The 13,911-nt window shown below is 61.5% G+C and overlaps 1 protein-coding gene across 1 annotated transcript in view; it reads right to left on the bottom strand.

The window, feature by feature from the left end:
• LOC144950723 (rho guanine nucleotide exchange factor 2-like) overlaps positions 1-13,911 on the bottom strand; it is a 133,852-nt gene that overhangs the window by 20,938 nt on the left and 99,003 nt on the right. Inside the window, exons 12-16 of the mRNA XM_078880796.1 lie at positions 13,527-13,777; positions 11,234-11,359; positions 10,042-10,159; positions 1,752-2,000; positions 44-120 (exon numbers count right to left, since the gene is read on the bottom strand). Of these exons, the coding sequence (XP_078736922.1) occupies positions 44-120; positions 1,752-2,000; positions 10,042-10,159; positions 11,234-11,359; positions 13,527-13,777 (821 nt within the window). The remainder of the gene's footprint in view (positions 1-43; positions 121-1,751; positions 2,001-10,041; positions 10,160-11,233; positions 11,360-13,526; positions 13,778-13,911) is intronic.

Raw genomic sequence — 13,911 nt, 5'->3', positions numbered from 1 at the left:
GTTCTCCCCGCGAGGCGGCTGCGGCTGCGTCTGCGTCGCTCACCAGCGACGGGAAGACGTACTTCTGATCCTTCTCCTGCAGGAGGACGAGGCTGTCCGTGAACACCACGGCCAGAATATCTGCAGCGCGCGCACAAAGACAAAGATCCCCCGCGTGGCCTTAACAGACTGCAGGGGCAAGTGCCGTTAGCGAGTAGCGCCCACGAAGGCCGGCACGGCGCACGAGGGTGTGGGTGGGCAGCGCCTCGCCCGGCCGCCTTTGTCTCCCCAGGTACTCATTTGAGGCCGAGTCGATCTAGGGAAGGCCCAGGACCGGTTCGGATAATCCTCACCGGTGTTGGCCGTGAGCGGGAACTGAACTCGGGTCGCCGGGTTCGTAGCGCAGGACGCTAACTACTACAAAGAGACAAAGATCCCCTGTATAGCCTTAACAGACTATAGGGGCAAGTGCTGTTAGCGAGCACCTATGAAGGCCGGTACAGCACACGAGGGGGTGGGTGGCCAGCACCACGCCCGGCCGCCTTTGTCTCCCTAGTGGTGATGTTTACACACCGCACCAGGTACTCATGTGAGGCTGAGTCGACCTAGGGGAGGCACAGGACCGGTTCAGATAATCGTCACTGATATTGGCAGTGAGAGGGAATCGAACCCGTGTCGCCGGGTTCATAGCGCAGCGCACTAACCGCTCCCACACACACTCACTTGCACACACTCATGCACACACACACTCACTTGCACACACTCACGCACACACACATGCGCACACACGCACACTTGCACACAATCATGCACACACACACTCACTTGCACACACTCATGCACACACACACTCACTTGCACACACTCACGCACACACACACACAACACAACACACCACACACACAAAGACATCCCCCTATGTCGTCTCTAGCACGCAGCGTTGGGGCCGAGTGCCATTAGCCGGCGGCAAGTTCGAGGCCTCAGCAGCGGCGGCGCCGGGCTGCCGGCAACGCGCCCGGCCGCCTTTGTCTCCCCCAGCTCCGATGACGGAGCGCCGAGCCCGGGAACTCAGCTGAACCTCACGGCGCGACCCCGGGGACCCACAAGCCCCCGGCTCTCGCGTGAACTGCGTCGCGACGTCTTCCTGTGTCCGTCGAAGGCGAACGACATGGGGATCTGTCCCTCTCGACGAGCTCCAAGCGATGCGCCAATCAAAGTTTAAAAGTTTTGTTTCTTCTGCGCAATCATCCTCGTCGCCGCCGCCGCCGCTGCGCGGGACGAGCCGCGCCGGGCGGGTCGCGGCGTTTGTGCGCGCGGTGGGACGGAGTCGCCAAAAATAAATTAGTTCATTACAATTTTTACCCCGGGGTCCCCGCCATGAGGTTCATTTACTGAACGATGTTTTACTTGACCAGGAAGGGCCCCACGGTGCTGCTACGTGGCGGCTCTTATTCAGAAGGGACGGCAGCTAAGCCAAGTGGCTCGTCGTCTTCGTCGTCGTCGTCGTCGTCGCGTGGAAACGTGAAGCAGCAGCAGCAGCAGCAGCCTAACTACTCTGAACGCGTGGCGACGTTGACGGCAAACGCGGAGGGGGGGGAACCAGAGGACCCCGGAGAAAACTCCACACGACCACGGGGAGAGAGAGAGAGAGAAACGCAAACTCCAAAATATACAGCAGCAGCAGCAGGCATCGTCAGGGTCAGGAAGGAACGCACGATCTCCTGCACACCAGGCGAGGGCGTCAACATCTCCTAGCCGCCGGGGGCGCTCACCCTTGGAGCGCCCGGCGGGCGTGCGGATGCCGAGCGTGCCGTCGTGCACCAGCCGCTTGGCCATGAGGTCGGCGCGGGTGAAGGTGGCGCCGTCGCGCAGCCTGGTCCCCGCCTTGCTGTCCATGCGGTTGTAGAGCTCGATGAGGCGCAGGCGCTGGCCGTGCTCGCTCACGCACTCGTCCACCGCCGAGATGACGCCGCGGATCATCGCCAGCGCCCGCGTCAGCTCCTCGTGCTCCAGCGAGCCCTCTGCAGGCGGGAACCACCACGACGTGGCCACCACCAGGACGGCGCGTCGGTTAGGGACGGCTCACTCGCGTTCAGCCACCCAACTCACTCGCTCGCTCGCTCACCCACTCACTCGCTCACCCACACTCACTCGCTCACCCACACTCACTCGCTCACCCACCCACCCACTCACTCGCTCACCACCCAAACACTCACTCGCTCACCCACCCACTCACACACTCGCTCGCTCACCCACATTCACTCTCGTTCAGCCACCGACTCACTCGCTCACCCACCCACCCACCCACCCACTCGCTCACCCACCCACGCACTCACTCACTCACCCACCCACCCACTCACCCACCCACCCACCCACCCACCCACTCACCCACCCGCCCACCCACCCACCCACCCAATCACTCGCTCACCCACCCACCCACACTCACTCGCTCACCCACCCACCCACACTCACTCGCTCACCCACCCACACACTCACTCGCTCACCCACCCACACACTCACTCGCTCACCCACCCACACACTCACTCGCTCATCCACCCACACTCACTCGCTCACCCACCACTCACTCACTCGCTCACCCACCCACTCACCCAACCCACCCACCCACCCCACTCACTCACTCGCTCACCCACCCACCCCCACTCACTCGCTAACCCACCCACACTCACTCGCTCACCCACCCACACACTCACTCGCTCACCCACCCTCCCACTCACTCGCCCACCCACCCACTCACTCGCTCACCCACCCACACACATCACTCGCTCACCCATCCACCCACTCACTCGCTCACCCACCCACACACTCACTCGCTCAGCCATCCACACACTCACTCGCTCACCCATCCACACACTCACTCGCTCACCCACCCACACACCCACTCGCTCACCCACCCACCGCACTCACTCGCTCACCCATCCACCCACCCACTCGCCCACCCACCCACTCACTCGCTCACCCATCCACCCACTCACTCGCTCACCCACCCTCCCACTCGCTCACCCACCCTCCCACTCACTCGCTCACCCACTCACTCGCTCACCCACACTCACTCGCTCACCCACACTCACTCGCTCACCCACCCACCCACTCACTCGCTCACCCACCCATACACTCACTCGCTCACCCACCCACTCACACACTCGCTCGCTCACCCACACATTCACTCTCGTTCAGCCACCGACTCACTCGCTCACCCACCCACCCACTCGCTCACCCACACACCCACTCACTCACTCACCCACCCACCCACTCACTCACCCACCCACCCACCCACTCACTCGCTAACCCAACCACCCACTCACTCACTCACCCACCCACAATCACTCACCCACCCACCCACTCACTCGCTAACCCAACCACCCACTCACTCACTCACTCACCCACCCACACTCACTCACCCACCCACCCACCCACCCACATTCACTCGCTCACCCACCCACCCACACATTCACTCACTCACCCACCCACCCACACTCACTCACTCACCCACCCACCCACATTCACTCGCTCACCCACCCACCCACACATTCACTCTCGTTCAGCCAACCACTCACTCGCTCGCTAACCCACCCACTCACTCACTCGCCCGCCCACCCACCCACCCGCCCACCCACCCACCCGCCCACCCACCCACCCGCCCACCCACCCACCCGCCCACCCACCCACCCGCCCACCCACCCACCCGCCCACCCACCCACCCGCCCACCCACCCACCCACCCACCCACTCACCCACCCACCCACCCACCCACCCACTCACCCACCCACCCACCCACCCACTCACCCACTCACTCGCTCACCCACCCACCCACCCACCCACACTCACTCGCTCACCCACCCACCCACACTCACTCGCTCACCCACCCACACACTCACTCGCTCACCCACCCACACACTCACTCGCTCACCCACCCACACACTCACTCGCTCATCCACCCACACTCACTCGCTCACCCACCCACTCACTCACTCGCTCACCCACCCACTCACCCAACCCACCCACCCACCCACTCACTCACTCACTCACTCGCTCACCCACCCACCCCCACTCACTCGCTAACCCACCCACACTCACTCGCTCACCCACCCACACACTCACTCGCTCACCCACCCTCCCACTCACTCGCCCACCCACCCACTCACTCGCTCACCCACCCACACACTCACTCGCTCACCCATCCACCCACTCACTCGCTCACCCACCCACACACTCACTCGCTCAGCCATCCACACACTCACTCGCTCACCCATCCACACACTCACTCGCTCACCCACCCACACACCCACTCGCTCACCCACCCACGCACTCACTCGCTCACCCATCCACCCACCCACTCGCCCACCCATCCACTCACTCGATCACCCATCCACCCACTCACTCGCTCACCCACCCTCCCACTCACTCGCCCACCCACCCACTCACTCGCTCACCCATCCACCCACTCACTCGCTCACCCATCCACCCACTCACTCGCTCACCCACCCACACACTCACTCGCTCACCATGCCACACACTCACTCGCTCACCCATCCATCCACTCACTCGCTCACCATCCCACACACCCACTCGCTCACCCACCCCCACTCACTCGCTCACCATCCCACACACCCACTCACTCACCCACCCACCCACCCACTAACTCGCTAACCCACCCACCCACTCACTCGCTCACCCACTCACCCACTCACTCACCCACCCACTCGCTCACTCACCCACCCACCCACTCACTCACTCACCCACCCACCCACTCACTCGCTCACCCACTCACTCGCTCACCCACGCACCCCCACTCACTCGCTCACCCACCCACCCACACTCACTCGCTCACCCACCCACACACTCACTCGCTCACCCACCCACCCACTCACCCACCCACCTACCCACCCACTCGCTCACCCACCCACACATTCACTCGCTCACCAACCCATACACTCACTCGCTCACCAACCCAGACATTCACTCGCTCACCCACCCACACACTCACTCGCTCACACCACCCACACACTCACTCGCTCACCCACCCACACACTCACTCGCTCACCAATCCACCCACACACTCAATCACTCGCCCAACCACCCACCCACCCACTCACTCGCTCACCCACCCAAACACTCACTCGCTCAGCCATCCACACACTCACTCGCTCACCCATCCACACATTCACTCGCTCACCCACCCACACACCCACTCGCTCACCCACCCACGCACTCACTCGCTCACCCATCCACCCACCCACTCGCCCACCCACCCACTCACTCGCTCACCCATCCACCCACTCACTCGCTCACCCACCCTCCACTCACTCGCCCACCCACCCACTCACTCGCTCACCCCATCCACCCACTCACTCGCTCACCCATCCACCCACTCACTCGCTCACCCACCCACACACTCACTCGCTCACCATGCCACACACTCACTCGCTCACCCATCCATCCACTCACTCGCTCACCATCCCACACACCCACTCGCTCACCCACCCCCACTCACTCGCTCACCATCCCACACACCCACTCACTCACCCACCCACCCACCCACTAACTCGCTAACCCACCCACCCACCCACTCACTCGCTCACCCACTCACTCACCCACCCACCCACTCACTCACCCACCCACCCACCCACTCACTCACTCACTCACCCACCCACCCACTCACTCACCACCCACCCTCCCACCCACTCACTCACCCACCCACCCACTCACTCACCCACCCACCCACCCACTCACTCACCCACCCACCCACCCACCCACTCACTCGCTCACCCACTCACTCGCTCACCCACCCACCCCCACTCACTCGCTCACCCACCCACACTCACTCGCTCACCCACCCACACACTCACTCGCTCACCCACCCACCCACCCACTCACCCACCCACCCACCCACTCACTCGCTCACCCACCCACACACTCACTCGCTCACCCATCCACCCACACACTCAATCACTCGCCCAACCACCCACCCACCCACTCGCTCACCCACCCACACACTCACTCGCTCACCCACCCACACACTCACTCGCTCACACCATCCACCCACACACTCAATCACTCGCCCAACCACCCACCCACATTCACTCGCTCACCCACCCACCCACACATTCACTCACTCACCCACCCACCCACACTCACTCACTCACCCACCCACCCACATTCACTCGCTCACCCACCCACCCACACATTCACTCTCGTTCAGCCAACCACTCACTCGCTCGCTAACCCACCCACTCACTCACCTCGCTCGCCCACCCACCCACTCACCCACCCACCCACCCACTCACCCACCCCCACCCACCCACCCACCCACCCACTCACTCGCTCACCCACCCACCCACCCACACTCACTCGCTCACCCACCCACCCACACTCACTCGCTCACCCACCCACACACTCACTCGCTCACCCACCCACACACTCACTCGCTCACCCACCCACACACTCACTCGCTCACCCACCCACACGCTCACTCGCTCATCCACCCACACTCACTCGCTCACCCACCCACTCACTCACTCGCTCACCCACCCACTCACCCAACCCACCCACCCACCCACTCACTCACTCGCTCACCCACCCACCCCCACTCACTCGCTAACCCACCCACACTCACTCGCTCACCCACCCACACACTCACTCGCTCACCCACCCTCCCACTCACTCGCCCACCCACCCACTCACTCGCTCACCCACCCACACACTCACTCGCTCACCCATCCACCCACTCACTCGCTCACCCACCCACACACTCACTCGCTCAGCCATCCACACACTCACTCGCTCACCCATCCACACACTCACTCGCTCACCCACCCACACACCCACTCGCTCACCCACCCACGCACTCACTCGCTCACCCATCCACCCACCCACTCGCCCACCCACCCACTCACTCGCTCACCCATCCACCCACTCACTCGCTCACCCCACCCTCCCACTCACTCGCTCACCCACTCACTCGCTCACCCACACTCACTCGCTCACCCACACTCACTCGCTCACCCACCCACCCACTCACTCGCTCACCCACCCACCACCGACTCACTCGCTCACCCACCCACCCACCCACTCGCTCACCCACACACCCACTCACTCACTCACCCACCCACCCACTCACTCACCCACCCACCCACTCACTCGCTAACCCAACCACCCACTCACTCACTCACCCACCCACACTCACTCACCCACCCACCCACTCACTCGCTAACCCAACCACACCCACTCACTCACTCACTCACCCACCCACACTCACTCACCCACCCACCCACCCACATTCACTCGCTCACCCACCCACCCACACATTCACTCACTCACCCACCCACACTCACTCACCTCACCCACCCACCCACATTCACTCGCTCACCCACCCACCCACACATTCACTCTCGTTCAGCCAACCACTCACTCGCTCGCTAACCCCACCCACTCACTCACTCGCCCGCCCACCCACCCACCCACCCACTCACCCACCCACTCACCCACCCACCCACCCACCCACCCACCCACCCACTCACCTCGCTCACCCACCCACCCACCCACACTCACTCGCTCACCCACCCACCCACCCACCCACCCACACACTCACTCGCTCACCCACCCACCCACCCACACACCCACTCGCTCACCCACCCACCCACCCACCCACCCACACTCACTCGCTCACCCCACCCACCCACACTCACTCGCTCACCCACCCACACACTCACTCGCTCACCCACCCCACACACTCACTCGCTCACCCACCCACACACTCACTCGCTCATCCACCCACACTCACTCGCTCACCCACCCACTCACTCACATCGCTCACCCACCCACTCACCCAACCCACCCACCCACCCACTCACTACCTCACTCACTCACTTCGCTCACCCACCCACCCCCCACTCACTCGCTAACCCACCCACACTCACTCGCTCACCCACCCACACACTCACTCGCTCACCCACCCTCCCACTCACCTCGCCCACCCCACCCACTCACTCGCTCACCCACCCACACACTCACTCGCTCACCCACCCACCCACTCACTCGCTCACCCACCCACACACTCACTCGCTCACACCCACCCACACACTCACTCGCTCAGCCATCCACACACTCACTCGCTCACCCATCCACACACTCACTCGCTCACCCACCCACGCACTCACTCGCTCACCCACCCACGCACTCACTCGCTCACCCATCCACCCACCCACTCGCCCACACCATCCACTCACTCGATCACCCCATCCACCCACTCACTCGCTCACCCACCCTCCCACTCACCTCGCCCACCCCACCCCACTCACTCGCTCACCCATCCACCCACTCACTCGCTCACCCATCCACCCACTCACTCGCTCACCCACCCACACACTCACTCGCTCACCATGCCACAAACTCACTCGCTCACCCCATCCATCCACTCACTCGCTCACCATCCCACACACCCCACTCGCTCACCCACCCCCACTCACTCGCTCACCATCCCACACACCCACTCACTCACCCACCCACCCACCCACTAACTCGCTAACCCACCCACCCCACTCACTCGCTCACCCACTCACCCACTCACTCACCCACCCACTCGCTCACTCACCCCACCCACCCACTCACTCACTCACTCACCCACCCACCCACTCACTCGCCCTCCCACCCCACTCACTCGCTCACCCCACGCACCCCCACTCACTCGCTCACACCACCCACCCACACTCACTCGCTCACCCACCCACACACTCACTCGCTCACACCACCCACCCACCCACTCACCCACCCACCTACCCACCCCACTCGCTCACCCACCCACAACATTCACTCGCTCACCAACCCATACACTCACTCGCTCACCCCACCCAGACATTCACTCGCTCACCGCCACCCACACACTCACTCGCTCACCCACCCACACACTCACATCGCTCACCCACCCACCACACTCACTCGCTCACCAATCCACCCACACACTCAATCACTCGCCCAACCACCCACCCACCCACTCACTCGCTCACCCACCCCAAACACTCACTCGCTCAGCCATCCACACACTCTCACTCGCCTCACCCATCCACACATTCACTCGCTCACCCACCCACACACCCCACTCGCTTCACCCACCCACGCACTCACTCGCTCACACCATCCACCCACCCACTCGCCCACCCACCACTCACATCGCTCACCCATCCATCCACCCACTCACTCGCTCACCCACCCTCCACTCACTCGCCCACCCACCCCACTCACTCGCTCACCACCATCCACCCACTCACTCGCTCACCCATCCACCCACTCACTCGCTCACCTCACCCACACACTCACTCGCTCACCATTGCCACACACTCACTCGCTCACCCATCCATCCACTCACTCGCTCACCATCCCACACACCCACTCGCTCACCCACCCCCACTCACTCGCTCACCATCCCACACACCCCACTCACTCACCACCCACCCACCCACTAACTCGCTAACCCCACCCACCCACCCACTCACTCGCTCACCCACTCACTCACCCACCCACCCACTCACTCACTCACCCACCCACCCACCCACTCACTCACTCACCCACCCCACCCACTCACCCACCCACCCACCCACCCACTCACCCCACCCACCCACCCACTCACTCACCCACCCACCCACCCACCCACCCACCCACTCACTCGCTCACCCACTCACTCGCTCACCTACCCACCCCCACTCACTCGCTCACCCACCCACACTCACTCGCTCACCCCACCCACACACTCACTCGCTCACCCCACCCACCCACCCACCCACTCACCCACCCACCCACCCACTCACTCGCTCACCTCCACCCACACACTCACCTCGCTCACCCATCCACCCACACACTCAATCACTCGCCCAACCACCCACCCACTCACTCGCTCACCCATACACTCACTCGCTCGCTCGCTCACCCCCCGCTCACTCGCTCGCTCGGTACCCGAGGGTCAAGGGCCCCTGACAGCAGCAGCACGGCTTAACGCTGAAGTGTCGTCGACATTGGGGGGGGGGGGGGGGGTGGGGGGTGGGGGCCGTACCCTTGGTGGAGCGCAGGATGCGGTCGACGAGCACCGGGTACTTGGTGATGCGTTGGGTGACGAGCAGGATGCACTCCTGCACCCCCAGGCGCCGCACCAGCGCGTTGGAGCCCTGCCGCTGCACGGCCACACGCGCACACAGACACGTACGTTAACTCGCACGTTAACTCGCACGTTAACATGCACGTTAACACGAACGCGCAGACACACACGTTAACACGCACGTTAACTCGCACGTTAACACGCACGCACAGACACACACGTTAACACGCACGTTAACACGCACGTTAACACGAACGCGCAGACACACACGTGCACGTTAACACACACGCACGTTAACACACACGCACGTTAACACACACGCACGTTAACACGAACGCGCAGACACGCACGCGCACATGCACACGCACACACACACGCACGTTAACACGCACGTGCAGACACACACGCGCACATGCACGCGCACACACACGCACGTTAACACGAACGTGCAGACACACGCGCACGTGCGTGACGCACACGCGCATTAACGCACACGCACAGACACACACACAGACAAAATAAACAAACACGCGCAGACACACACGCGCACATGCACACACACACATACAGACAAAACAAACACACACACACGCACACACACGACACAGCAGAGTCGGTCACGTGACGCTCATGGTCACGCACGGCAGCCTGGCCGAGCAGTGACCAATCTCATCCAATCACTGAGGTGCATGCACATGCAGTGTGTGCGCACGCGTGTGTGTGTGCACATGTGTGCGCATGCGTGTGTATGCGCACGTGTGTTGCGTGCTGCATGCGTGCGAGTGTGCGTATGCGTACGTGCGCGCGCTGCATGCGTGCGTGCACATGTGTGCGTATGTTTGTGCACGTGTGTGCGTACGTGCGTATGTGTGTGCGTGCGAGTGTGCGTGCGTGCTGGTGTGTGCACGTGCGTGTGTGCTGGTGTGTGCACATGCGTGTGTGTGCGCGTGTGTGCGTATGTTTGTGCACGTGTGTGCGTACGTGCGTATGTGTGTGCGAGTGTTCGTGCGTGTGTGCTGGTGTGTGCACGTGCGTGTGTGTGCGCGTGTGTTTGTGCACGTATGTGTGTGCGTGCGGGTGTGCGTGCGAATGTGCGTGCGAGTGTGCGTGCGTGTGTGCTGGTTTGTGCATGTGCGCGTGTGCGCCGCACCCGGATGAAGCTCTGGAACTTCCTCTCGCGAGCAAAGTTCTCCTTGTAGAAGCGCACGGCCTCGCAGTGCTGGCTGCAGAAGTCCCCGTAGGTGTCCTTCATCGCGTCGCCGTTGTCGTCCGAAAACTGGGAGCAGTGGAGGGGGGGGGGGTAGCGACAGCTCAACCACCACACCACTCAACCACCCAACCACTCAACCACCCAACCACTCAACCACCCAACCACTCAACCACCGCACCACCCTAACCGCAGCAGGACGCGAGCTGGCAGCCTGAATCCCACGCACTCACCGGATCCCCCGCTCCAGTTTTTCAGTTTCAGTTTCATTTATTAGGATTTACCCTGTGAGCCATTTCGGCTCTTGATTTGGGTGCAACCGCAACAAACGATAAAATTACAAGATACGCCTAAAATTCACCACCAAATCCAAAGCAGCCGAATTCCCTGGACGCGCGGTGACGTCGATTCTAAACGCGGAGGGAAACACCGGAGATTCCGGACAAAAAAATCCAAGCGACCACGGGGAGAGAGAGACACGCAAACTCCAAATATGCAGCGGGCATCAGGGTCGGGATCGAACTCGCGACGACCTCCTGTATACTGGGCGAGGTAGTTAACATCTCCTAGCCACCGTGATGATGATGATGAGAGAGAGACACGCAAACTCCGAATACACAGCAGGCGTCAGGGTCAGGATCGAACCCATGACCTCCTGTACACCGGGCGAGGTAGTTAACATCTCCTAGCCACCGTGATGATGATGATGAGAGAGAGACACGCAAACTCCGAATACACAGCAGGCGTCAGGGTCAGGATCGAACCCATGACCTCCTGTACACCGGGCGAGGTAGTTAACATCTCCTAGCCACCGTGATGATGATGATGAGAGAGAGACACGCAAACTCCAAATACACAGCAGGCGTCAGGGTCAGGATCGAACCCATGACCTCCTGTACACCAGGCGAGGTAGTTAACATCTCCTAGCCACCGTGATGATGATGATGATGAGAGAGAGACACGCAAACTCCGAATACACAGCAGGCGTCAGGGTCAGGATCGAACCCATGACCTCCTGTACACCAGGCGAGGTAGTTAACATCTCCTAGCCACCGTGATGATGATGATGAGAGAGAGACACGCAAACTCCGAATACACAGCAGGCGTCAGGGTCAGGATCGAACCCATGACCTCCTGTACACCGGGCGAGGTAGTTAACATCTCCTAGCCACCGTGATGATGATGATGAGAGAGAGACACGCAAACTCCAAATACACAGCAGGCGTCAGGGTCAGGATCGAACCCATGACCTCCTGTACACCAGGCGAGGTAGTTAACATCTCCTAGCCACCGTGATGATGATGATGATGAGAGAGAGACACGCAAACTCCAAATACACAGCAGGCGTCAGGGTCAGGATCGAACCCATGACCTCCTGTATACCAGGCGAGGTAGTTAACATCTCCTAGCCATCGTGGCTTCCGCCTTCCCCGGCACTGTCTCCGGCCGCGACACAAACGAACCGGCGTAGCGCCGGTCGGTGACCACCGTCCCGACGGACCGGCCGCGTTCTCCGGGGACCCACGGTGGCCGGGAGACGTCAACTACCTCGCCTGCTACGCAGGAAGCCGTGGGTTCGTTCCCGACCCTGACACCTGCTGCATATTAGAAGTTTGCGTGTCTCTCTCTCTCCCCGTGGCCGCGTGCTATTTTTCTCCGGGTCCTCCGGTTTTTCCCCCCTCCACGTTTAGAATCGACGCCACCACGCGTTTCAAAACGTATTTGCCCGCTGCTATGAAGCTCCACACGACGACGATAAGTCACACTCGGTAAAAGCCGTCGTTTGCGATGGCCAGCTGGCTCCTGAAAAAGAGCTGCACATGCAGCAGCTCAGTCGGAAGCTCACGCCTCGTCAAATAACAAGTTTAGTTTTAAATAAAATAAAAAATAAGTTTATAGTTTTAAATTTCGATTTAAAGCTTTCGTGACTGCAGGGATTCATGGTCTTGGTTCTTTCGGTAAAGTCACGGAAAAAAAGAAATTAATAAAATAATAAAAATAAAACATAATAAAATAATTCTCACGACGTTTCGGCCACAACGCAAGTATCCGTCTCCAGGTGAAGAACAGGTCTGTCGAGGAGACAGAATCCGACAGACCTGTTCTTCACCTGAAGACGGCTGCTTGCGTTGTGGCCGAAACGTCGTGAGAATTATTTTACTATGTTTCATTTTTACTACTTTATTAATTTCTTTATAGTTTTAATCGAACCCGCGGCGCCGGCGTGCCGTCTCACCTGGCCCATGAGGACGTCGCCGACGCGCGTGACGGTGAAGTTGTGGTCGCTGCCGGGGTCGAGGCTGTCCCGCCGGCGCTCCAGCAGGCGTGCGATGAAGTGCGTGTGCAGCTCCAGGAGGTCGTCCAGACGCGGGAACAGCCGCTCCACCATCTCCGCCGTCCAGCCCAACTCCTGGCGCAGGCCTCGCCCAAACACCTCCGCCATGATGCGCAGCGTGCGGATGTGGTGCATCTCCGTCTGCATCAGCTCTGGCGCGGCGGGCGGTGGCGGAGGGCGTGGGGGGGGGTGCAGGGGGGTTAGGTGGCGAGGTGGTGAAGAGCTGCGGCGGTTGCGATGGTGCAGAGGTACGGTGGTGCGGTGGTGCGGTGGTGCGGTGGTGCAG

Source organism: Lampetra fluviatilis, chromosome 59, assembly GCF_964198595.1.
Source record: "Lampetra fluviatilis chromosome 59, kcLamFluv1.1, whole genome shotgun sequence".
In the NCBI taxonomy this organism is placed as follows: Eukaryota; Metazoa; Chordata; class Hyperoartia; order Petromyzontiformes; family Petromyzontidae; genus Lampetra; species Lampetra fluviatilis.
The sequence above is the reverse complement of the archived record's forward strand: the minus strand, read 5'-3'. Positions and strand labels throughout refer to the sequence as shown.